Source organism: Elgaria multicarinata, chromosome 7, assembly GCF_023053635.1.
Source record: "Elgaria multicarinata webbii isolate HBS135686 ecotype San Diego chromosome 7, rElgMul1.1.pri, whole genome shotgun sequence".
Taxonomy (NCBI): domain Eukaryota; kingdom Metazoa; phylum Chordata; class Lepidosauria; order Squamata; family Anguidae; genus Elgaria; species Elgaria multicarinata.
Window position 1 is genome coordinate 93670344 of NC_086177.1, and position 25419 is coordinate 93695762.

The 25419-nt window shown below is 40.1% G+C and overlaps 1 protein-coding gene across 1 annotated transcript in view; it reads right to left on the reverse strand.

Annotated features, from left to right (window-relative positions):
* The window catches only part of CSMD3 (CUB and Sushi multiple domains 3), a 787235-nt gene that overhangs the window by 159098 nt on the left and 602718 nt on the right, over nucleotides 1-25419 (reverse strand). Inside the window, exons 32-34 of the mRNA XM_063131067.1 lie at nucleotides 10083-10196; nucleotides 8278-8373; nucleotides 7118-7321 (exon numbers count right to left, since the gene is read on the reverse strand). Coding sequence (XP_062987137.1) covers nucleotides 7118-7321; nucleotides 8278-8373; nucleotides 10083-10196 — 414 coding nt within the window. The remainder of the gene's footprint in view (nucleotides 1-7117; nucleotides 7322-8277; nucleotides 8374-10082; nucleotides 10197-25419) is intronic.

Genomic DNA, 25419 nt, shown 5'->3' on the forward strand with positions numbered 1-25419 from the left:
TGTGGAATCAAAAGACGTAACAGCAAGAAGGGATGGAGAAATATACTGTCTATTGCTACACAAGATCTGGGTTCAAACAACACACTAACCCACCATGTTGTCTAAACACACTATGTTTTCCGCAGGGTGGTTTGTTAATCATGCAGTGTGGTTTATTTTTCTTGAAAAAGCCACCTTGAGAACCCATGGCTTGTTGGTTTGTTCAGGGTGGCTAACAAGCCATCCTGCCTGGTTAACAACCAACCTTGTGGAAAATGTGCTGCGTTTGGTCAACACGATAACCCACCCTGCAGAAAACGTGCTGCGTTCTGACAACACAATGACCCATGTTTCAATAACAACCCTCACTGGGTGGTTAGCTTGTTGTGTGAACCAAGCCAAAATCAATGTCTCCCTTTACGCTCTTGCTTTGGAGACCTTTTGGTTGATGAAATCCTGTGGGTCTGATACTGCAGGATCAGGAAAGGCACCTGCGTCTGTGTATTAGACTAAAGTTGATATAGCTCTAACTGTATGATTTCATGTTTGATTCTTGTTTTTTCATGGATCTATGGATCACAATAAAGAAGTATGGTATGGTATGGTAAATCCCTGTGGGTCTGATACTGCAGGATCAGGAAAGGCACCTGCGTCTGGAAGATTAGCTGTTCATTAGAGTTCATTTGCTTCTCTTTAGAACTTGGGAGAGGATGGGCCACAGCTCATACTAAGGAATGGGAGAGTAGAGATGACAGGAAACAGTAGGTTTGAAGAAGGGTTCGTCTCCTCCCAAACCATTCCCTCCGCCCAACCTGCTATTCTTTCAGTTGCATATTTATACATCCAAGCCTAAAGCATGGGGGGATCAGGCCTGAAGGAAGTCTTGCATCTCCCCAAGCAGCCTCCCAATTTGCTTTACCCAGCTGAGAGAAGCTAGTCCTGATTATGATGGAAAGAAGAATAGATGAACAAATAATGCTGCCATTAAAAATATTTTTGTATGTAAATGTAAGCCATGAACAGGAAGGTAGGGATGGAGAACGAGGGATGCTCAGGCTTGCTGAAATTCTCCCAACTTTATTCCAAAGCTCAGCTCAGCTCTCTCCTGCTCTGGGTTGCAACCTGTTTCTTCTGTTTGTTCAAACAGGAAAAGTGCACTCCCCCCCCCCAAAAAAGTGCACATTCCCCAATGCCTAACACGTGAAAATGCAATTAAAAAACAACAACCTGAAAAATGTGTAATTTAAAGTGTGCATTTTTAAAGTGTATACTTTCTCTCATTAAAATGGGGAAATGGGAATATTTAAAAGTTTGCTTTTAAAATTGTACATTTTGTGAAGAGAGGTTCAGGATTTTTTGAACATTTTAGGAGAAATGCACTCCTATTATTGTCCAGGGCTGTGAGTGGGGCAGTTTTGAGTGATTGGCTAACTGAAATGAAATTCTTCTGTACAGAAAGGCAATCAGATGGAGTGCAGTCACTGGGCTGCTCTTGAGACCTCAGTCAACTGAACCATTAGTGTGGTTCTCCAATGCTTGGGTGATGTTTCCACTACCTCATCCCATGCTCCCAAAGTCCATTCAGTTTCTTCTTGAGAAATAAAAATTAGATGTTAAACTAGTGTTTAGCCACTATCTACCTCACAGACTGGTATCTCTTGAATTAAAAAACAATTATAATAAATTCAATGAAACCAAAAACTTAATTAATGACAAGGTCCAGAATAGCACTCTGATTGGGCAGAGAGTCTTACATTAACACATTTGATCTGGTCAAATATGGTTTAAGTTGTTCAACATTGAACCCAATATTGAGATTAGAAAGCAGTGAAGGCAGGATCTGGATCAACAAGTTCCTTACAAATGTATAAAGCCTTCATGGCTTAAAAATATGGCCTATTACTTTAGTCCCAATGCAACCCCGTTTGTTGAAATGGAAGTTAAATTTGTTGCCATTGGTATCTGTATCTAGTTATATCACCCTTAGAGGTTGCTCAAAACACTACTGGGGCATGCTCACACCATGCCTGTATCCCGGGATCATCTCTGTGCATCCAAATGACACACAGGAGATCTTGGGAGCAGGCAGGGATGATCCCTCCATTTGCCTGGGATAATCCTTAGGTGTAGAAAGGGCCCTGCTTTAAAAAATAAATGGTGTACACATATTTATCAAACACAAAATCAATCAATCAGTTGGATCAAGCAGCTTCCCACTGTTCAACCAGGGGGGAAATTCCACTCATTGGATTACATGTTTCCCACTGGCTGAAAACGTAGGCAATAACCTTCACTGATTTTCCCCTTTTCTTGCAGTGCTCTATCTCCTGCCCCCCACAAATGGTCTCCAAAGGGTTGGGGGAACCCAAGGAACTGTGGGGGAAGTGGTTCTGGTGCTGGGGACTGCAGAGACCCCAGAGAGAGAGAGAGAGAGAGAGATTGGGCAAAAATCACCTCTCTGTTCTCTGCCAGTGGGTGTGTTCTGAGAAGAATTTCACTCAGGGACGTTCCCACTGGCAAAATAAAACTCTGGATCAAACTCAATGACAGTAGTAACAGATAAAAACAGAAAGAATTCAGATGGGTACTGCGTTGCTATTTGATGCTAAACATGAATGATACTCACAGTCAAGTCACTAGACATTCTAATATAATCACATTAGGCTGTCATCTAAATACAGATACTCTACTGGTATTTTAATGGCTTGAAGAAATGATTGATGAGAAGTTTTATCAGTACCATTAGCAGCCAATACATCACCCTGGTGGAACAACATTATCAAGTCCTTGAGCTCATTTCATTAGATACAAATATGAGGACTCGGAGAATATGTAGAAGAAGGAAACTTATCTGAGTAATGAATACAGGAGCTACATTTTGTAGTGCATATAACTGATAGGATCTGTCAGGGACTACATGAATAAACTAAAGGTCAGTGTCACTTAAACAGTTTAAATAATTACTGGTAAAAGCAAGAGCAGACACAATGACTGATAGCTGATATCTGTAAGGAAACATCGAGGCATTTGCTAGAGACCTATCGCAATTTAAAATGTTCATGTCTAGCATTTCAATTATTAAACTGATTTTGTTCAGTGCAGTTTTAAGCTCATGCATATTTATGGCATATATTAGAAGGGTGATGTGCACTAATAAAAAGCAACTAAAGCCTTTTGGCTTGCAGACCTTCCTCGGGATGAAATCACCTTTTAAAATGTATTTCTTTATTTCAGTATATAAGCCTAGGCAGCATACATGCTAAAATAATGACAAAGTTCAAAATCATAATTACATGAATTACAGTTATACTACAGCAAAAAAAAAAATCAATCAAGACAAATCACTTTAAAACAGAGAGGGGGAGATTAAAACACCACATCACCAAACAATTAAAACAGGGACCAAAGAATTTTGAAAAAGAACACCCTGTGGCAGCCCGGCTGTGGAATGAGCTCCCCAGAGAGGTCCGCCTGACGCCTATACTGTACTCTTTTCGTCGCCAGCTGAAGACCTTTTTATTCTCTCAGTATTTAACACTTAAATTTAACTTAAATTTAATTTTTACTTTCTAACTCTGTATTTTAATCGTATATCAATTTTGCTGCGTGGTTTTATCCTGGTTGTGCTTTTGATACTGTATTTTGTATTTGTGTTTTTAACCTGGTGGTTGTTTTATTATGGTTTTAATTTTTTACCGCCCAGAGAGCTTTAGCCTGGGAAAATAACTGGGCTGAAAAGAATATAAGAACGTAACTGAGAGCCCTGCTGGATCAGACCAAGGGTCCATCTAGTCCAGCATTCGGTTCACACTGTCCCAACCAGCTGCCTACAGGAAACCCACAAGCAGGAGGTGAGTCAACAGCACTCTCCCACCCATGTTCCCCAGCAACTGGTGTACATTGGGATGCTGCCTCTGATCCTGGAGATAGCACATAGCCATCAGGACTAGTAGCCATTGATAGCCTCCTCCTCCAGGAATTCATCCAACCTCCTTTTAAAGCAATCCAAATTGGCGGCCATTTAACTATGCGCTGTGTGAAGTAGTACTTCCTTTTATTTGTCCTGGATCTACTTCCTTTTATTTGTCCTGGATCTCCTACCAATCAGCTTCATGGGATGACCCCGGGTTCTAGTATTTTGAGAGAGGGAGAAAAATGTCTCCCTATCCACATTCTCCATACCATGCATAATTTTGTACACCTCTATCATGTCTCCCCTTAGCCTCCTCTTCTCCAAGCTAAACAATCCTAGTTGATGTAACCTTCCCTCATAGGGGAGATGCTCCAGCCCCTTAATCATTTTAGTTGCCCTTTTCTTCACTTTTTCCAGCTCTATAATATCCTTTTTTAGGTGTCTCCTGCGTAAAGAAGTAGATTGAAGTCATTAAAGCAGCAAAGACTGGTGGCTCCAATTTCAGTTGGGCTGTGAATCATCTCTGAGTTTCAGTCAGAACCAGCGAGAACTCTAAAGGAGTTGCCCAAGGTGCTGAACCCAATCCTCAAAATGAGGGTTGGGCACCTTGGATAGCTCCTCTAGACGTCTCACTAAAACTCAGAGCAGATTCACAGCCCCACTCAAATCAGGACCATTGGCCTACATTGCATTAAATCAGGCACCAGGTGGGCAACTCTGGGGAGAGCATTTCTTGATCATAGGGCAATGCTGTAATAGCACAATTTCTCATAGCAACCCACACTACCTCATTGGATGGCATTCAGAGAAGTACCCCAGCCAATGATTATCAAGGCACAAGTACCTGTAGGAACCTTGACATACACCCAAGCTGTGAAGGGTTTTAAAGATTAAAACCAGCCCTTTGACTTGGGCCAAGAAACCATCAGATTTTCTCCTCTCTCTCTTTTTTACATTTATAAATTGCACAGCAATATTTGGAGTTGGGGAGCCAGTTAAGTCTTGTCAATGCGAAAACCAAAGCAAACAAATATTTCCAAATGTTCCATGGTCAGGAAAGGGTGGGAAAGTCAGCTGAATACTGTCTTTTTACAACTTTCTAATCAAACTGCAGCATGGAAGACTAAAACAATTCAAGTTTGGGTTTTTTTTTTAAAGAAAACAATTGTTGATAAAAAATTGTATCGATTGTATTTTGTATTTTTATCAATTGTTGTAAACTGCCCAGAGAGCTTTGGCTGTGGGCGATATTGAAATGAAATAATAATAATAATAATAATAATAATAATAATAATAATAAGATATAATTCATGCTGTTATCAATACAGTTTTATCTGAGCAAAGAGAACACAAGAGATTTGAAATATGGCTTCAATCAGTCAAAGCAGTCACAGTGCAACAATGCTCAGCACAGAATAAAGGGATTCTGGTTCTAGGATGTAAAAGTGCTCCTGCCTCCCAGACTCAACAGTGTTTCTGGAATGAGCACAGCAGTGGAGCTGGATAGAACCTGAGCCACAGATATGGCAGAGATTTGCAGAGGTTAGCGGGATGGTGTGCATGAGTACACATACACACATATATGTGTGTACACGTGCACACATATACACAGTGCCTTGCAATGCCATGCGACAACATCAACAGGATTTTCAGCAGATAAGGAGAACAAAATGGAAATGTCATAAAATTTGATATTATGTCCACAAATTCTTGGAAGTAAGAAACTTGTGTGTGCTGAATGAATTATCAAGCAGGCACAAAATATGTTGTTAGCATGAAATATGGAATATGCTAACTGGGGAAGGTATTGACTGGCACATGAAGCGGGGTGATATTTCTTAGTTTTTTTTTATTGAATTAACACATTTGGTGAAGGAGTAGAGGACATTCTTGCAATGGGTTCTGTCCCATCTACATTAGTCACACTTCAGTTCAGTTGAAATCAATGGGGCTTGTTAGTCACTGACTAATTTAGGCTATATCTACACTATTGCTTTATAACAGTATTGAAGTACACTGATGATTGTTGGAGTACATTACACCTTCCATGCACCACTTTCATGGCATTATTTCCTGTTTTTATATTCCACATTATCCAAAATATCACAGCAAATGTCATTGTGTGTCCTATGAGGTATAAATGCGCAAGATGGATTTAGTGTTACTATGATGGGATCGTAATAACTTGACACAAGGTTCATATCTGGCCTCAGTCTGGATCCATCCCAGTTGTATAGATATGACATTAAATCATGGAACCACAAATACCTTCAAGGGTAAGAGCAAAATTTAGGCAAATATGCAGAGCATATTACTCATCTGAGGAAGTAAAAAAGCTAAATGGTCAAATATAAAATTGATGTAACCAAAATTGTTTGCTAGCAATTCTGAAACATAGAATTGAGGGATACTAATTGATCACAAAGAATGATATTACGGTAATAATAATAATAATAATAATAATAATATATTTATTTATTTGTTACCCACCTCTCCCTCTGGATCGAGGTGGGGTACAACACAAATGCAAACACCATAAAATACATATAACTAATTAAAACATTTAAAACTAATACATTATTAAAAACAGCACATTATTTTTTAAAAAAGTCATCTTAAAATTCAACTGGGTAGGCCTTTATGCTGGGGTATAAAAATTATAAAAGGGATGAATGAATAGGGCATTTTATCTGGAAAAAAAAGATTGTGAGAACAATAGCTATTCAAAAATATTGTTAAAAGTAGTGATAACACGTAGAATGTTATTAGGAAAGATTTAACAAAAAGATACACAATTGGTGAGCTGAACAGGCTATTTTGCAGTCAATCCAGTAAATGTGTATGCAGAAGTAAGCTCCACAGAGTTCAATGGAACTTACTCTCAGGTATAAGACTGCAGCCTTAAAGGAATAGTGAAATGTTCACTGGAAATCTGCTAGAAGAGGTCTTCAAAACCCTGTGGGTTTAGTGCGTTTATACCAATGACTCTGTATAAATGATATTGCCCCAAATGTATTAGATAAAATGAAAGACAAAATAATGGATTTTTCCCTCTGATAAGCAAAAATCCTTATGCAATAAAATTCTGTGCAGAACAGAAACTCATAAAGACACACATGCTGCCTGCAGTACAGGAAGAAATGATTCAACACTGGTTTCAGACTTCATAATACTTCATTAGACAATAACTAGATCCCTTCAAAAAATATAGCTTTAACTACTCACCAACGCATGTAGGAAGGGAATCATTCCACTGTGCCAATGCATTGGGCACTGTGTCACATCTAATTGCTATTGATCCATAGAGTATGTAGCCTGGATTACACTCAAAAAGAACCAATGAACCAACTGCAAACTCATTTCCAATCCTTTTTCCAAAGCGTGGTTCAGGCACCGAACTACACTGTGTTGAACTTGTTCTTGGAACCGCTAGAAAAACAGAAGAAATGGTGTGTACCGAGTCATGGTGGAGAAACGTCATTTTCGTCTGTACAAAATTTTAAAATGGCTTTAAATATACATTATCACTTAAGAATATTGATGCAGTTCCTAAATAAATGTCTTTATCATGATTCCATATCAGTGGTCCAAGCTTCTAAAATTTAAAATAAATTAGGTTTCTGATTAGATAGCAGAGTTAGTACCCTTTGCAAATTACATTTGGATTGCAATGATTTATTCAACTAATATACTGACATCAATTCATATTGCTGTTATGGGCTGATATCAAAATTTGTTGACTATGATTTTATGAATATATGCTTTGCTTATCAGATTGATATTCAGATCTTATCAAAAGACTGAATTATAGTAGCAAATGTTGGCATGCAATCATTTTATGTGTCTGATCCTTAAAAGAGGTAAATAACGTAAATCAAATGAAATGTCTTAATAATTAATTGCAAGATTACTGATACAGCTCAATATAATACTGTCTATATTCATCTTGATACAGAAATATATATTTGAGCAGAAAGATAAACTGAACAGTAGTAGACCAGATTATAACTAAAATGGAGAAAAGGTTTCTTTTCTTTCTTTTTTACGATTTGTAATTGTATTCTTTTTCCTCCTACAAGTTTGGAATCCTTCTTAGGCTTTCTAAATATTTGCTTTTAAATGTATGTATAGTTATGTCTTCTTAATAAGTGCAAATAACAAGCTGAAGGATTCAAAATATATAGGCATATGGAAATATGACATATGAACAGCCAGATGGTTCTTTCACTATCTATATTTGACACTTTTTAATCTCTGCTGGGTTAAATACAAGTTTGAACAAATTTTTTTAAAGGAAAGTTCTTAAACTATGAAAGCAGAAAAAAAGATGAGAGATTAGCACACAGAATTATCTGAAGCATGTTTGAGGCACTTGTGTCTCATACCTTGATACACAAAATGAAATCCTTTAGCTGTTACAGGTCCAACTGAAGTAAATCGGATAGTAATTTGGTTCCCTGAGCTCAAGGGAAGAGATTCTCCTACTCAAGAAAAAGAAAAAGAAAAATCTCAGAAACTAATTTTTGCCAGTAGCCCTAAAATACTAGTTATAGTGCATCTGAGAAAGTGAGCCACAAAAAGCTTTTGCCGCAATGAATGTATTAATCATCAAGGTGAGATAAAAACAAAATCTGAACCTCACAATTTGTGTTTTTGCTACAACAGTCTATTGAAGCTCTGATGAAATGATTATTTGTGTGCTGCTAAAACAAATTTCGTGTACTTTTTTTTTTAGAAAATTGAGCTATTATACGTACTGTAAATTCCTATTATTGAAGAAGGCAGGGAGGAAGACATTATCTTTTTGGCATATCCCCTCACACTAGCTGGGAGGCAGGTCAGCTTGTTGGTTGACTTTTCTTTGGAAAGAATCCCCAACTTCCGGGAAGGGACAGGCCCTTCTTCACAGCGTTGCACATGCAGAGGGTGGGGTGCTATATTTTAGTAAGACCTACTCTCTCCTGAAGACTAGAGGTGAAAGGGAACTAAGGTTCTACTTTACATTACAGCACCCCAACCACTGACCCTCTTCAACCCTAGCAGCACAAACAACTATTACTTCCCATCCTCACCCCTCTTACGAAGGGATTTCAAAGAAAAGATACACAACCAGCTTTCCCCTCCAGCCCTGGGTCTGTGCAGGCTGGAAACCGACTGGAGCCAAACTCTTAGCACCTGACGCTCATTTCCTGCTTCTCCTTCCTGCCCATTGTGGTGCTGCTTTCATCTAATGGCCTCCTTTGCCATCTACACCACAGCCGTTCACTCCCCTCCATGTTGAATTGTGTTGGGGGACACACAAATAAATAAATAAATAATAATAAAATAACTAGCCCAAGCCTTCCAATTTTTCATGCTGCTCCATTTCTTCTGGGGACGACTGTGGGGGTCACATTTAGACAACAGGATCCTTCTGTTCATGGGAGGCACAAGGATCCAGTGGTAGATATTTGCTGATTTGCCCCTGCCTCTTGCAGCTTACTATAGCACCTCTCATACTGCTCTGGAAATCCTCCAGAGCCATATGAGGTCTCCAGGGCAGCTTTTCGGGAGGCACATAAGCAATAGGAACAAGAAGAAATTATGAGGATCGCCTCTGCCTCATTTCTTTCAGCACAAGTGGAACTCAGGTAAGGATTGTTCTAGATGCAAACCATAGGTTATGTCTTGGATCTAACAAAGTTGGAGTGGGACTCGGCTTCTGTGGGCAGATTTAGGAATAGTGTGGAATGTGAAAATGTGAACTGCAGATAAAATAAATAAAAAATTGATGGACATCACCTCCCCTGGTACTAGGGCATGTGTTTTTCGCTCAAGTTAGGATCCCTTTGGATCCAACACTATTTTTTGTCAAATTTCTCTTACTAACTAAATTTAAAGAATCACAAACCGTAAATTATACTGAATGCATACCTTGTGGCTACATCTTCGGTTTTCCTTTAATTGATATTAATTAAAGGGTGGATTCCTGCATCGAGCCTTGATGGCCTTATAGGCCCCTTCCAACTCTACTATTCTATGATTCTATTAATTGGGGGAGGGATTGTTATTGGAGCCCCAGTATGCAGGGGAAGAAGATCGATTTGGGATTTTCACCCATCTCTCACACTTTCAAAATCAACCATCTATCCACCAGAGTATCTGTTATAAATATTTTCCAATAAATAATGACAGTTCTATTTTGAGATACCTGAGTGAGATCCTGAGAGAGAAGATAATAAAGATGATTGTTGAGTTGGGCCATCATATACTTCAACCACATCATGGAGAGACGTCTGGAAAAATACGAACTGGCCAAAAACAACTAAACAAGAGCGAGAAAAAGAAAAGAAAAGGTAGGAGGGGGAATGGAAATAATAAAGTAAACTTTTTTTCATTTTCTGACTATGCATACAATGAAATGATACTCAGTTATCTGCTACGATTTTCTTAACATAATAAATTTAATGAATTATTCTTTCTTCTGTTCAGCTGCATACAAGATTGGTGACATTTTGGGTGTATCGAAGGTGATTGTCTACAGATTCTGTGGAAGGCCTGCAGGTATGGATTAGGCCATTGCCACTCTTCTGTGAGTTCAGAGGTTGGATGTGGGTGTGGCAGACCCAGCTGAGGCCAATTCAAGATGGCTTTCTAGGGGCGAGATATTTTATTTATTTATTTATTTATTACATTTCTATACCGCCCAATAGCCGAAGCTCTCTGGGTGGTTCACAAAAATTACAAAATCTACAACATAAAAGAACTATTTAAAATATCTGCATATGTTCCACCAAACAGTATGCTTTTAATTATGATTTCATTCCTTTTATATAGGACAGCTATGTAGCTTATATGATGCAGTACAACGCTCAGTTTGGAAGTGTTAAAGGGCTTGTCCAGTCCAAGAGCATCAGCAGATGAGCGTTTTACCACACGCTCATTACTGGCCACTCAATAATTTTCGTGGGCCTTATTCAGGATGCCACCCCCCTCCGGCATGCCTCCCACTCCTTCTGCTCATTTTTCCATCACACACAAAAAATAGCCCTGGAAAATCCAATTCTTTTGACTGTGTGCAGGACAAATAGTGTGATGCTTGCTTCCTCTGTCTTCCCTGTGTGAAGGAAGAGGACGCTGTTCATCCCTATTGTGGGACAGGAGCAGGAGGCAAAGCGACGGTAGGGAAATGCATCTGATGACACTCCAAGTCTGGTTCAAAAATAAAGAACCATTAGAAGGAAGAGCATGGGCTTTGATGTTACTCATCAACAGTGAGCAGGCACAAAGGTCACCTGGTTAGTCCTCCCCACTATCGTGAAATGTATAATGTTTCTATTCAAATTCTAGTAATTATTTGAAAATTTGTATCTACAGATATAAATTAGATGGTACATATTTTATACAAATTGTGCATATTTTATGTAAATCTGTGTCTTCGTTTGCCCTCTTTTGAGTGGGTGGCAGATGATGATGTATTTCCTCTTCTTTGATGATGTGCAAGTGGCCACTCTAATTTTAGATATGTCACCTTGACACTTTTAGTTGGAAAGGAAAGTCAAACATTATCTGAATGAATAAATAAGTATTCAAAGATGTCTTCACAGTCTTTTCAAATAGGAAATAGCCTGTTCTAATGGATCCAAATGCAAATGATCTTTGTGGAAGATTCAAGTGGCCATGTTTCAGGTAGAAAGGCACAAAGCAAGTTGCTGTTGTTGTTATTACAATTATATCCCACCTTTTTTCCTCTTGGAAGGAACCCAAGGCCTTCTCTCTGTTTTATTTATTTATTTATATTTATTTATTTATTTGTTACATTTATATATCGCCCCATAACTGAAGCTCTCTGGGCAGTTTACAAAAGTTAAAAACAGTAAACATTAAAAGTATGCAAAATTTAAAACATAAGAACAATAGTGTAAAAACAACAGTATCCATTTAAAAAACAACAGTTCTGGGGGTCCTTAAAAAACAAACTTAGCGTTGTTAAATGGTGTTAAATGCCTGGGAGAAGAGGAAAGTCTTGACCTGGCGCCTAAAAGATAACAATGTTGGCGCCAGGCGAGCCTCATCGGGGAGATCATTCCACAGTCGGGGAGCCACCACCGAAAAGGCCCTCTCCCTTGTTGCCATCCTCCGAGCTTCACCTGGAGGAGGACCTTAGATGTTGAGCGCAGTGTACGGGTAGGTTCATGCCGGGAGAGGCGTTCCATCAGGTATTGCGGTCCCAAGCCATGTGGAAAATGGCCTATAGAAATGCATAGCACCGAACAGTTCTTTTGTGGGGGAATTTATTCTCACAACCAAATAGGGAATAGCATCCAGTTCTCCTGAGTTCAAGTGCAAAACTCAACTTGTTGTTGTTACTACTTTCCCCTTCAAAATGAGCAACTTTCAGAGACCATGGACTCATAACCATACGGAAGAGTTTTCACAAGAGTAGTTTGTCATATGAAAACTGCCCTGGTGACTTTTGTAATCCAAAATGAACATGTGGATACATTCCTAGTCTGGGTTCTTTGATATGTCCATCCTGTGAAGCTTCCTGCACTGGACATCTGTCATTAGTATTTACGTGGGCAGAATAACGTTGACTGAGGGCTTTGCTAGACGTGCCGGCTTACGCCGGCAGGGAGGCGGGGCTGAGGCGCGCTAATGTTAGCGCGCCTCCTCCACACTTCCAGACGGCGGAGCCGCAGGGAGGACGGAAGCCCTGCGGCGTCCGCCATTTTTGTTTTTTGTTTTTTGTTTAAAGGGGCCGCGTTTGGCCTGAAGACTCCGGAGACAGTAAGGTTTTTTAAAAAAAAAACCAGGGGGGAGGATGGCAGGGTGGGTGGCAAGGGGGGGCGGGTAACAGAGGGAGCACTGCGCGCCGCCGCCGCCGCTCGCCTGCTTGGGAGCGGCGGCGGCGGCGCACGGTGCTCCCTCTGTCACCCGCCCCCCCTTGCCACCCACCCTGCCATCCTCCCCCCTCCCCTCTCTTTCCCCCCTGCCCCCGGGCCGATGGGCACAGCGCTCATACAAGCGCTGTGCCAGGCCGGTCCGCGGCTTTTCGCAGCTCCTCATAAGCGAGGAGCCGCAAAAAGCTGCGGAAGTCTCCACACTTCCCCCAGCCCCGGCCTGAGGCCGGAGCTGGGGAAAAAGCGCACCATAAGCAACTTTGCTTATGGTGCGCTAGACCAGGCCTCACTGCGGCCTGCCGCCGGATTCCCCTGTGCGTCATCTGGACGCACAGCAGGGAAACCGGGTTGGAAGGCGCGCTAAGGCCTGGTCTAGCAAGGCCCCCAGAGGGAACTAAAATCAATGGATAGATTCCCCCACAAAAGAACTGTTCGGTGCTATTCATTTCTATAGGCCATTTTCCACCTGTTATAAGTAAAGAAGCAAGTCTGATCAATTCTTATAGAAGTGAGGGCTCTATCTATCCTATGGTTTTGAACTTCAAGGAAGCATTTTAATTTCAAAAGCCTTTTGAACTTTGGGGAGCTTTTTGGAGTGGGAGCCAAGAGAGCAATGTCAGTATCACCTAACTGAAGACTCAGCATATGGGGGCGGGTGGGAGGGAGAAGCAACTTTGCAACTGTCAGCTAATCACTAAGTGGGCATTTTTGGGACTGATCCTATATTGACCAGGGAAACAATCCTCCATGAGTAGAAAATCAAATAGATACCAGAAACCGCATATCTGGATCACAAAGTATATGAAACAAGCCTTTAAATTAAGTGAAGGGAAGCGTGTGTTGCAGTAAGTACAGTTGTCCTATAGTTCTCCAGGGCTATTTATTTCAAGAACAGATACAAAAAATATCAGGGGTGTGTTAAAGTAAGTACAAATTCTGGTTTTATTACCGGTGTGATGCTGTTGTTGGAAGACAGGATGTGTGTGTAAAGAGCCCATGGCTCATTCTAACACAACAGGTTGCTTACCTGTAACTATAGTTCTTGAGTGGTCATCTGTGCAATCACATATATGGGTTCTGAATCCGAAGAGAGGCTTTGTTGGAACTTTTAGCAGGGTCACCCAGAGGAATCTGGTTGGCCAGGGCGATGGGATTTTCAAGGGGGACTGTCACATACACACCCACATACCAAATACTTGTCAGCCCCCATCCCTGCTGGGATGGGGCCTGGGGCAAATTGCCCCCTTTGACTCTGCCCCTCCTGGGCAGGCCTGGTTTCTAGAGCTGAGAAGTTAAGACAAGAAGTCTGCAGTATACCATACTGTGCATGCTCTAAGGGCAGAGGTCCTGTTTTTCTCCTCAGTTTATCTAGTGCATCACAGCAAACCCAAAACAAAAGGAGTGGTGAAACATTCAACACTGAAGCACTAGGATGAACCGCTTGTACCAGCAAGTGCTAAAACCAACAGGCTGAAGGGATAGTTGGAACGGACAATCGGCTCAAATCCAATTCCGATGGTACTGAGGCTGATGAGGTCACCAGGGTCATCCTAAGCGGCAGTTTAGAGCAAATCAAAAGTAAAGTTGATTCTGATCGCTTTACTGAGGCTGCTGCCTCTAAGGCACAATCACAAAGCCATGTGCGAAGGTGCAAGGAGCTATTTCATCTGGACTGTTTTGTAAAGCCTTGACAATGTATGCATGGCTCTAAAATGTGAGACTTGCCCAGACCAAACGAGGAAAAAAAAATGCAATATCTGTGCCCACCAGTGAAGGAAGCTGCACCGCACATGACGAAAAATAAATCTGAAGAAGGAATTTTTATTTATTTATTTATTACATTTTTATATCGCCCAATAGCCGAAGCTCTCTTCAGCTATTGGGGAAAACTTAACAAAAGAATAATAAGCATAGAATTAAAATTAAAATTAAAAGTACCCGTATTTCTTCGATTGTAAGACACCATCGATTGTAAGACGCACACTAATTTCAGTACCACCAACAGAAAAAAACAACCTAAGGAACACCCGCAATTCTAAGATGCACCCCATTTTTAGAGATGTTTATATGGGGGGAAAAGTGTGTCTTAGAATCAAAGAAATAGGTAGAAGAAAACCCAGCTACTAGAGAGAGTTCTCAATGCTGCTGAGGCAGCAGCAGTTGAAGAGAAACTTCGAGAGAAAGGTGGGAGTTCCACTCTTAGGTCATGCACAGGAGGTGTAGTGCAGGTATCCTATCTAAACATCTTGGCTTTAGAGAGTTCCAACGGGGACTCTGTGCAGGCACAGAACCCATATGTGTGATGTAGAGAAATTAAGAAAAAGAATATTTCTGTAACACATTGTTTAATTCCTGAACACCGTAAAAACTATGAATAACAGTATAACCTGTCTCGTACCATCCTGGTGATGGCAACACCACATTAAACTAAAGGTAAAAAAAAAAAGGCTAAAGAGGAAGGCCACATTGCTGGACTTTCACAATCACAAGATGCAGAGGGTTGTACAAAAGATGATCCTGGCCAGATCTACCAAGCAGGATATGTAGGGTGACCAAAGGAAAAGGAGGACAGGGCTCCTGTATCTTTAACAGTTGTATTGAAAAAGAAATTTCAGCAGTTGTCATTTGTATATATGGATAACCTGGTGAAACACCCTCTTCATCACAACAGTTAAAGCTGCAGGTGCGCTGCGCTCTTTTAAATCTGGTCACTCTAGTATAGCTCCTGCAGCTTTAACTGTTGTGATGAAGAGGGAATTTCACCAGGTTCTCCATATATACAAATAACACCTGCTGAAATTCCCTTTTCTATGCAACTGTTAAACATACAGGAGCCCTGCCCTCCTTTTCATATGATCACCCTAGGATATGACACTTTGAAAACGTTTTTCAAATTGTATATGGAGTGTGTCCTAGGCCCCCAACACTTGTCACTGCTGTTGTTATTATTATTATTATTATTATTATTATTATTTATTTATTTATTTATATAGCACCATCAATGTACATGGTACATTGTTACAAACCATTTTAAAGCAGTAGTGTAGATCCTGCCCCTTTCATTCATAATAATTTCCATGGGGGACAATGAATCATTCTAGGTTCCACATCTCTGTACTTGAAACAAGTACATCTTTGCTTAGGTCCAAGCGAAACACTATTGTTCTTAGAGGTTATCTTAACATTTTGCCTTGTAAGACTAAGGCCAGATTTACACCAAGCAGGACATAACACTTTGAAAATGGTATATATAATGTGTCCTGAGCCTAAACAGTTATCAAAACCATTATAAACTATTATAAAGCAGGAGTGTAGATCCTGCCTAATTCTAGTGAATGCTAACTTTGATAGATCAGTAATTTTCTTCTATACAGACCCTTCTTTATTGTCCTACCCTGAGCTATCATTTTTATAGTCATACATATGTAGAAGCCTGTGTGTCCCCGTCCCCCCCATCAGCCTTCTTCCTCTCGTATTTCTTTTTCTCTCCAGTGATATCTTGAGTATTTACATTACATTGTTTGGTTCTCTGCTGGAATTGCCTTGATTTCCAAGACAATTTCCTTCCCTCTATAGTTCTCTCCCTTATACGTCTTACAAATATTCAATTTTGCTTGATTGCTCTTAGCCAGTCATCTCATCTTTGCATTGTTTGATGTTACACCGTTGAATATGGATAAAATTGGTAAGAATTTCAGCTTGTTTTTAAAGAGTCAGTATTTTAGAACTTTTTCTAAGCCTCATGGAGACACTAACTGGTCTCACTGGCATTGCAGATGTGGCCCAGATGCTCTACATTTCAGAACAGTTCATATATAAAAGAAAAGTGAAAGATGTGCAATATCCCCATGGGAACTTTGGATGCAGAATATGGCCAGGAACTTGCTGTAAAGGCTCACAGCTGACTGCAATACTTTACAAAAAAATGTCAAGAAAAAAATCTCTTGGCAAACTCTTCTCTAGACTTAGCCCAGCCATTCAACCTTCAGCTGAGAAATTTCTTCCACCTCCCCCATATTGAGAGACAAGAGGGCAGGGCTCCTGCAGCTTTAACTGTTATAATGAAGAGGTGCTGCATGCATACAAATGGCACCTACTAAAATTCCCTTTTCTATACAACTGTTGTAGATACAGGAGCCCTGTCCTCTTTCCACATAGTCACCCTACCATATCAGATTGTTGTTTTTTAAAGAAATTTTGCACATATTGTCATGCACATGTTTCCAAACGTATGCATCGATTGCACACATTTTAAAATGTAGAATTATTCTCCGGTTGACAAATATTTGTGCACATTTTTTAAATGTACACATTTTTTCCATGCACATTTAACAAACATGTTTTTTGGGTTGCCTGAATCACCTTAGAAACCTAGAAATGTACAGAAATCAGATTGCATACTGCATTTGGGTCTGCGTTTCAGTCACAGGGTGCAAATTGGGTAAATTCTGGTAAAAAACCAACTGAAACAAATTTCTCACCCATCCCAATATTTACCGTTTCCCTTCTAAAATGCTTCTCTGAAAATGTTACATCATCACATAACAGTGTTTCAAGGGGCAATTTTGGGTGAAAAGACAGTGGCTATCAAGCAGAACACTGTTGAAGACACCACCACAAAACAGAAGGTAGTAGCAAATAAAGTCAGAAATGACTGTGGCCCCAATTTCTCCCTTCGCCAACAAGATTTTGAAAAACTGAACTTTTAGTCCAATTCTAGGAACCTAGTTTTCTGCCAATGGCTTGTCATCAGAGCAGAAACCTTTTAACTAATGTATTTCAGGATTGCAGTTTAAATCATCCAGGTCTATATTTGGTTATAGTCATCCGGATGGGCTTGACAGACTGAGGAGGAGGAGGAGGAGGATGGATAAAAACCAGGGTATATTTAAGTGCAGGTTCCTGGAGAAGGGGAACAAATCCCCTTCAGAGAACTAAGTAAAATAAAAGCAAAAGATTCTTGAAATAGCAGGAGATGTCTATGGAGAAAGATGGCAGTTTTGCTTATATCTTTCACATTTTATCTTTTCAAAGGCTAAATGAGATGAAAAGCACATTGGGGAAGGAGGCTTAGCTTCTAAAACATTTTAAAACATTTTAAAAATATATATATATACAGCTTTTTAAAGGTCACATTAGCATGGGAGGGTTTTTGTTTCTTGTAATTAGTCATGGCAATTAAAGGCACGTCATGCATTCTGGCCTGACTATGCCTAGGTTTGCGCATGTATTCAAACAGGCCTTTATCCTTAATTTGACAACTGCCTTCTCTCTTTCAGACTTGGCAGATGCTGCTCATTATTGAATCACATATCATACAAACCAAAACATGAAATATTTGTGAAGACAGGAAGCAAGCGATCGGATTCTCTGGCATGCACATTTCTCTTCATTAAAGGTTAGACAGTGGGGAGGGGGAATAGCTGGTTAGAATTCTTGAACAAAATATCTTCAGTCCATTTGAATTAGGTTTTAAATTGAATCTGATATAATTATAACATCAACTATTTGTCTAGGCTAGAAATATAACTTCCAGCTAATAACTTACACCTCCATATTGTAATGCACCCTAGAACTTCTGATTAGTCTTTCCCAACACAGTTGAATCCATAAAGAATACCTCATGTCACTGCATTTATCCTTGTGATTGGTTACACTTTGAATACCAAATGCTCTTCAAGGTCCCAATCTTTACAGACTTGTATTAGATTGACCTGATGGATCTGTTTGTTCATGAACATGCACAGCAAAACCATTACTCTAGAACAGATCTGTTTTCTCCTAAGAGGAGGCTGATATGGTAAAATAAACAACTTTTTTGGCACAGCTCAGAACCACTGCAAAACAGATATTCAAAATGCCCATGAACAAATCTTTATTTTCCTAATTAAAGGGGAAACAAGTAAATCTTGTGGTTCCTTGCATTTCTCACCAAAGCTGTAATCAATGAATTCGTTGTAAATAATTTTTTTTTACTAGCCAATGTCAAAATTCTTATGCAATTCTTAAAGATGGCTGTGAACAATATAAATGAACAGCTATCACTTAGTTATGCTAGTAATGTTAGTTAAAACGTTATTTAGAAAGTGGCATTAGAAAATATAGCTGTCACTCTAGTTTATTTTTATTTTCCCCTCTCAGTTTTCTATTTGCTTATTTTTTAAATCCATGGTCACTTTTTGCAAACATTGCACATTTCCTAGGAAACCCTAGAAATGGGGGACAGATGGGAACGGAACTATGGTCACCCGAAAGATGTTGAATTTCTGTCCATGGCCAGATCTACACTATTGCTTTAAAGCACTTTATAACAGTTTTGACAACTGTACAGTGTGTCCTGGGCCCCAACAGTTGTCGAAACGGTTATAAAGTGCTTTAAAGAAGTAGTGTAGATCCTGCCCATATCTTCACTGAGAGTAATAGATATTCAACTGTATGGAGTAAAGGTAGGAGGTATGATAAGAAGTATTTTCTTTTGCAGGTTAAATTTACCACCACCCACTTTTGTGAAAATAAAGCTTTTTTAATAATAATAATAATAATAATAATAATAATAATAATAATAATAATAGGGTACAGCCATGAAAACAGAATTGTGACTGATGTGTAGTGTAGCAAGGCTCCATCTAAGAGTAGAAACGCTCATAGGGAAAATTATGAGTGGTGTGAGATTATTGGCCATACCTTTCAAAGTATTGAAATGAGGTTTTATGGAGTGTAGCAATGAGCATCCTTTATTCCTGAAGATGTGCAGGTTGAAATAACTCAAGAGGAATATTTAGATACAAGCATATACCTATATTAAATTTTTTTTCCCTGTGCACCAGCATCTGCATTCCAAGTATGACAGAAGATTGATTTTGTTGAGTGGACTTTGATGTCTTCAACAATTGGTGATTCAGAAGCAATTTAAGACTCTCATATATACCCTTTATTTTGAAAACACACAAGACAATGCAAAGTTCTTAAGCTGTCATCACTGCACGTCTGTCTGAAAACACAGAGGTAGAGATAGATATTTTCCAAGGTATTCTTGCTTTCCTTTTGGCAAGAATCCCCAAAAAACACTTACTGGCTTATAAATTCCACTGAAGTAAATATTTCTAAGGGTGCAGTCCTATGCATGTTTAAATACAAAAAGAATGCTACAACTCCCATCATTCCCGGGCCAGCCATGCATAGGATTGTGCCCAAGTTTGCTTTCAATTAACCAAGAAAACAGTAGCTTTTAACTCAGGCCCAAGTCAATTCAGATTAAATTTACAGAAATAATAGGCCCCTGTGAGGGCATGAAACCTGTGAAATTGAAGAGAAATGGGCACAGTGTTTTTGTTTGTCTGTTTGTGTTTGCTAGATGCTTTTACGTTTCGATAAAGCTAGAACTGTCAATCACAAAATAAAAACTCACAAACTATATGTACACAACAACTGTGTTTTTTTGGTGAATGTCCTAAGTATATGAACTTTTCAGAATATTTTCTTTATAATCTTTCAAAGAGTCTCCCTCTCAGTACAAAACTCTAGAATATTATTGCTTTCTTGGTTGAATGGTGTGGGTGTGGCTTCAGTCTATGTACACTTACATGGCAGTAAATTTCATTAAAATCAGCTAAACAAGTACAGATTTGCAAGTAAACAAGTACAGACTTGCACTGTGTGTGTGTGTAAATCTTAATTTTCTTTCTTAAAAAATAGACCAAAGCTGTAGATACCCATATCTGATTCAAGAAAATATGGATCAAGGATTAGCATATGCACACACTTTCCCTTTACTGCTCAAGACAATATGAGCTCTTCTCTGTGATCAAAGGCCCTTTATTTTCCCTCGGAAAAGCAGAACAAGCATACACTGGAAGACGTACGTACAACTCAATTCCCACCATCTCTAGGCAAAGGGCCTTGCAGGGCTGGACCTTAGGAGAACTAGACTGACCAATCAGTATACAGCAGTTTCATATATCTACGTTTGTTATTACCTTAAGTAGAAAATGTGATTGCTCAGTTTGTAAATCAATAAAAAATTAAGTGTAACAATGAGATATTCACATCAAGAAAGCAGTGCTCAGTATCCCTACTCCAATAAAAGTCTTAAACAGGCAGAACATATTTTTACTTCACAAATCAGTTGGTTTAACTGGGGTTTTATTTAGTAAACTACTTAACAGTCTGAATCTGAAAGAGTAAAACCCACATCCTGCTAAGAGAATAGAAAACAAGAGCCTGATTCTAACCATTACTGTACCAGAAAATGAATAAAAATGGGCCAACTCCTCTGGTCAGGCTTGAAAGTGGCCTCAAATAATGAACCATTTCCAACTGTAAAAAACGGGGTCGATTGTGAGCAAAATATGACCTCAACACCTGTGATGATGTCAAAAGGAATGCAAGAGAAGCCGATCACTTCCCATTCCCCAGTGACCCTTTTCCCCCACACCTTTATGTTCCTGCCCCTCATTTACCACATATGAGGGTTAGCTGCTCCAGCAGTGGTGGGATGGAGCCCCTTTTCTTCCCTTGTGCCTGGCACACTGCTGAAACGAAAGAAACCTGGGATGTGTGCGGGGCCTACTTTTAAAGGCGAGCCCCACCCACACCTCACCTTGCAAAGGTGCACAACAGGTGGGTCCTCCTTCCCCCTCTTCCCTCCCGCAAAAGCCTGACCCCACCGTAGCTGTACCGGCAGGGTGGGAAAGGGACTACCTCCTGCCAGTAGGTTCCAATCATATCATTTTAGGATTTATATAGGATTACTGTAGTCTGGGTGTAGACAGAGAGAGTTATGGGGAGAGGCAAAATGACTCCCAGGCATTTAACAATATGTAATGAGCCTGGATCTGTTTTTTAGGATCGTCGTTTTTTAATGTTGTTGTAGTGGTTTAAAACATATGTGTATATTGTATGTTTTTGTGGTTTTTAATTTTTATATATTGTTTTTAAGTGTTTTTATCTTATGTGAACTGCCCAGAGAGTTTTGGCTATGGGGCGGTATACAAATGCAATAAAAAATAAATATATAAATAAATAGTTTCTTAATGGTCAGGATGGCCAAGTGTGCCCACCACAACTTTTATCACAGAAATTAAAGGTAAATGGCCAGAATGGCTAGAACTTCCTTGTGAAACTTGGGAGCACTGCCCCTAGAACTTGAGTTTTAAAAAATCACATATAATTTTCATTAAAATAAAAGCCCAAGAGAGCTAACAGAAACAACATTCACAATAGAAAATAGCCGATGAACATGATACCTACTCCATGAGTTGTGAGTGGTGGTAATTAAACAGTTTATTACTCTGTAGATTAAACATATCAAAACTAATGAAGTTATAACCTTAGGTCCAACCCATCTATAGTGTATTCCATCTTTATTCTGAGCTATGGGGAAAGGGAAATGTGAAAATGCAAACTCGATACAGACCTCCTATCAATTTGTGATAATATTGCAGTAGCACTATAACATCATAATGGGTTGTGATACTATGACCTCATCATAATGCGGGGTGGGGGGAAGTTCCATCATAAGCATTCAGTTTGGGTCATTGCAATCAAAATTCCTATGGGCAATCTTCCAGGTTCCCTGCTGTGTTTCCCATGCCGCTCTCCGATTGGAGGCTGATCTCCAGAAGGAGGAAACAAGAGTCTGGCTTACTTCCCTGAAATTTTGGCTGAAACTCATCTTTCTGCCCATGGGGTTAGCACCCAGTTTGTTTTAAACTCCTATTTGAAGAGGTATATAAAGAACTGCATTGATTCCTGATCCTGAAAAAACTAAAATCTCATCATGAGCTAGACATGTTTTAGAGCAAAATATTGTAGATTATGCCAATCCCCTAACTGAAAATCTCATTGACAAGCAAGGTGTAAAATGCTTTACATTGCTCTTGTGCCACCCGTCTCTCTCTCTCTCTTCACCATCCTCCATGAGATAGAAATGTATTACAAAAGGGATTCCCGTGTATTCTTTTTTCTAGACTAAAATGTCTAATTACCAGTAGAATTGGCCAAGTTTGTCCACATGTGCGCTGACCATTATAATAATAGAAGCAGATGGACCCCATTTTGTTCCTAATGACAGAACATCTGGGCCAACATCAGCGTGCTTTTTCTGTGTCATTTCATGCATGCAGAAACACACTTGCACGCACTTACACAAATCAGGATCACAAAACCTTCTGGACAGGTTAAACTTGAGCTGCAAAATGTGTTCAAAAATACTACTGCCTCTGACGTTTTCCACAAGCTTTGATTTTGTTGTCATTGTGTTTGCAAAACCGGGGGGGGGGGGGGGGATAGATTTGCGACAGGCATTGCTCTCTGAACTTCAGCTCTGACAAAATGGTTATTTAAAAATTTAGCAGTATGTAAGAAAACTAGAAAGCCCTTTTAAAACCAGCAATAAAACAACCACTATATTTTACAGGTTCTCCATATTTTCTGTCAAGTGTTATTGTTAGAGATGCCATATCATTTATTGGTGGATGTGAATAAACATCGTAAGGGTTACACATCCGGCCTCCTTAGCACCACTCCCACCCCTGACATGGTGAAACTCCATGTCACCCCCTGACATGGTGAACTCTCCACCTCCATCTTTCCTTGCTCAATATCATTGCTACTAGAAGTAGTCTAGTGGTACTAGATGGTACTAATCAGTCATCTCTCCCCCCCCCCCCCCCGGGTCTGTAGACATTTGTGGAAAAAGAAAACTTGCATTGTTGCTCTTAATCTTTGTCAGTATCCTTGAGTTCATTTTCTAGCAAAATGCATTATTGGACATGAGAGCTACACTTCTGTGAAAGATCTATTAGTTGGTGTCCTTCATATACACATGCATAGAGATGTATTCACATTCACATGTGAAGGAAAACTGAGGGCCTTGCTAGACCCACCTGCAAATCCGTGTGGGAGGAGGGCCCAGCCCATGCTAGAAGTAGTGTGGGCTGTCGCTACTTTCCACACGTCACACTCAACAGGCTGCATGGAAGCTACATTGCATCCGACATTTTAGTTTAGTTTTAAAGGGGACGGATGCACAGAAGCGCACCAGTGATTAAGGTAAGGGGTTTTGTTTTGTTTTGTTTTTAAAAAGGGGTTCCCCACTCTCCCCTGGCTCCGAATCCCCCCCTGGCTCCAATTTCCATCCCCCTGCGATCGCCGATTCCCCCCCTGGCCGTGATCTCCCCACCCACCCCCATCTCCCCACCCTGCCCCAATGGGCCCAGCACTCCTGTGGAGCACTGCACCCTGTCCGCTGCTTTTCCCGGCTACTCGGGAGTAATTACGGTAGCCAGGAAAAGCGGCGGACCGGTCTACATGCCTGCAGTCTTTGGCCAGAAGCAGTGGCGGTTATCCCAGGCCAAGGGAGGGTTACCCCTGCCTGAGCCTGGGATCCCCTGTACGTCATCTGGATGCACAAGGGTGAGCCCGGGCCTCGCACCAGGCTAGCCCACTGTCCAGCAAGGCCCATAGTAAGAGTTCAGAGAAGAGCTCTCTGGAAGATCTCAACAGGCTTGTAAAGGGGGGGGGGAGATGCTCCTTCACTTATAGGCAGTCACCTGCATTTTATTTTTTTCTTGGAAATAGACCAGCAGACAGTGTAGCTACTGTAACTTAGAACTCACATATTTCCTATAACTGAGCATTCTGAACCAGCTGGAGTTTCCAAACAATCTTTACAGAGAGACCCTTCCAGAGTGCATTGCATTAATCCAATCAAGGTGTAACTATGTCACTATGGCCAGAACTAATATATCTGGAATTAAGGTGGGGGAGGGAGAATGACAGCTTTCTGAACAGCTTACCCAGGTATCTCTCCAAGTGTAGGACAAAGTCTGTATCACATTCTTCTGAAGTTTATTAATTTCACTTTCTTGTGAACGTTCTTTTCATTTTCAAAATTTTGAAACTGTTTTAAAAGTATTTTGTGATATATGTCTGACCACATTTGGGGCATGTTCACAAGGGCAACACCCCCCCCCCCAAAAAAAAAAACCCAACAAGCAAACAGTGGGAGGGTAGCAGCAAGAAACATCTTCATGTGGATTATTTCTCTGTAAAATAATAATAATAATAATAATAATAATAATAATAATAATAATAATAATAATAGTGCAACCCAGCCTGGCAGTATCCAATGGATCATGTGATTTTCCTTACATCACCACCGAACCATTTTTGAGGTGGTCTAAATGAAATATCCTCATGAACATGATGAACTGCTAAAGGTGAGTGTTTCTCTATGTGGAAGTAGTCACCCTTTGAAGGAATTTAATGTAAACTTCACCTGACATCTGTTATATGTGACCAGGCACTTAGTTCAATAAAAGCTTTGTGTTCCCCTATCCAATGAAAGTTAGTTGTCCCATTAAAGACAGTAAGTGCTATGGCTCAGTGGTAGAGCACATGCTTTGCATTTAGCAGGTCCCAGATTCAATCCCTGGAATCTCCAGCTCCAGCTGGAAAAAAATCCTGCCTGAAATCCTAGAAAGTTACTGTCAGTCGGTGAACAACACTGGGCTAGATGGTCTAATGATCTGACTCAGTATAAGCCAGATTCCGATGTTCCTATGTAGGGAAGATGGGGATTCCATAGGTAGGTTTCACACACACACACACACACACACACACACACACACACACACTTTCAGG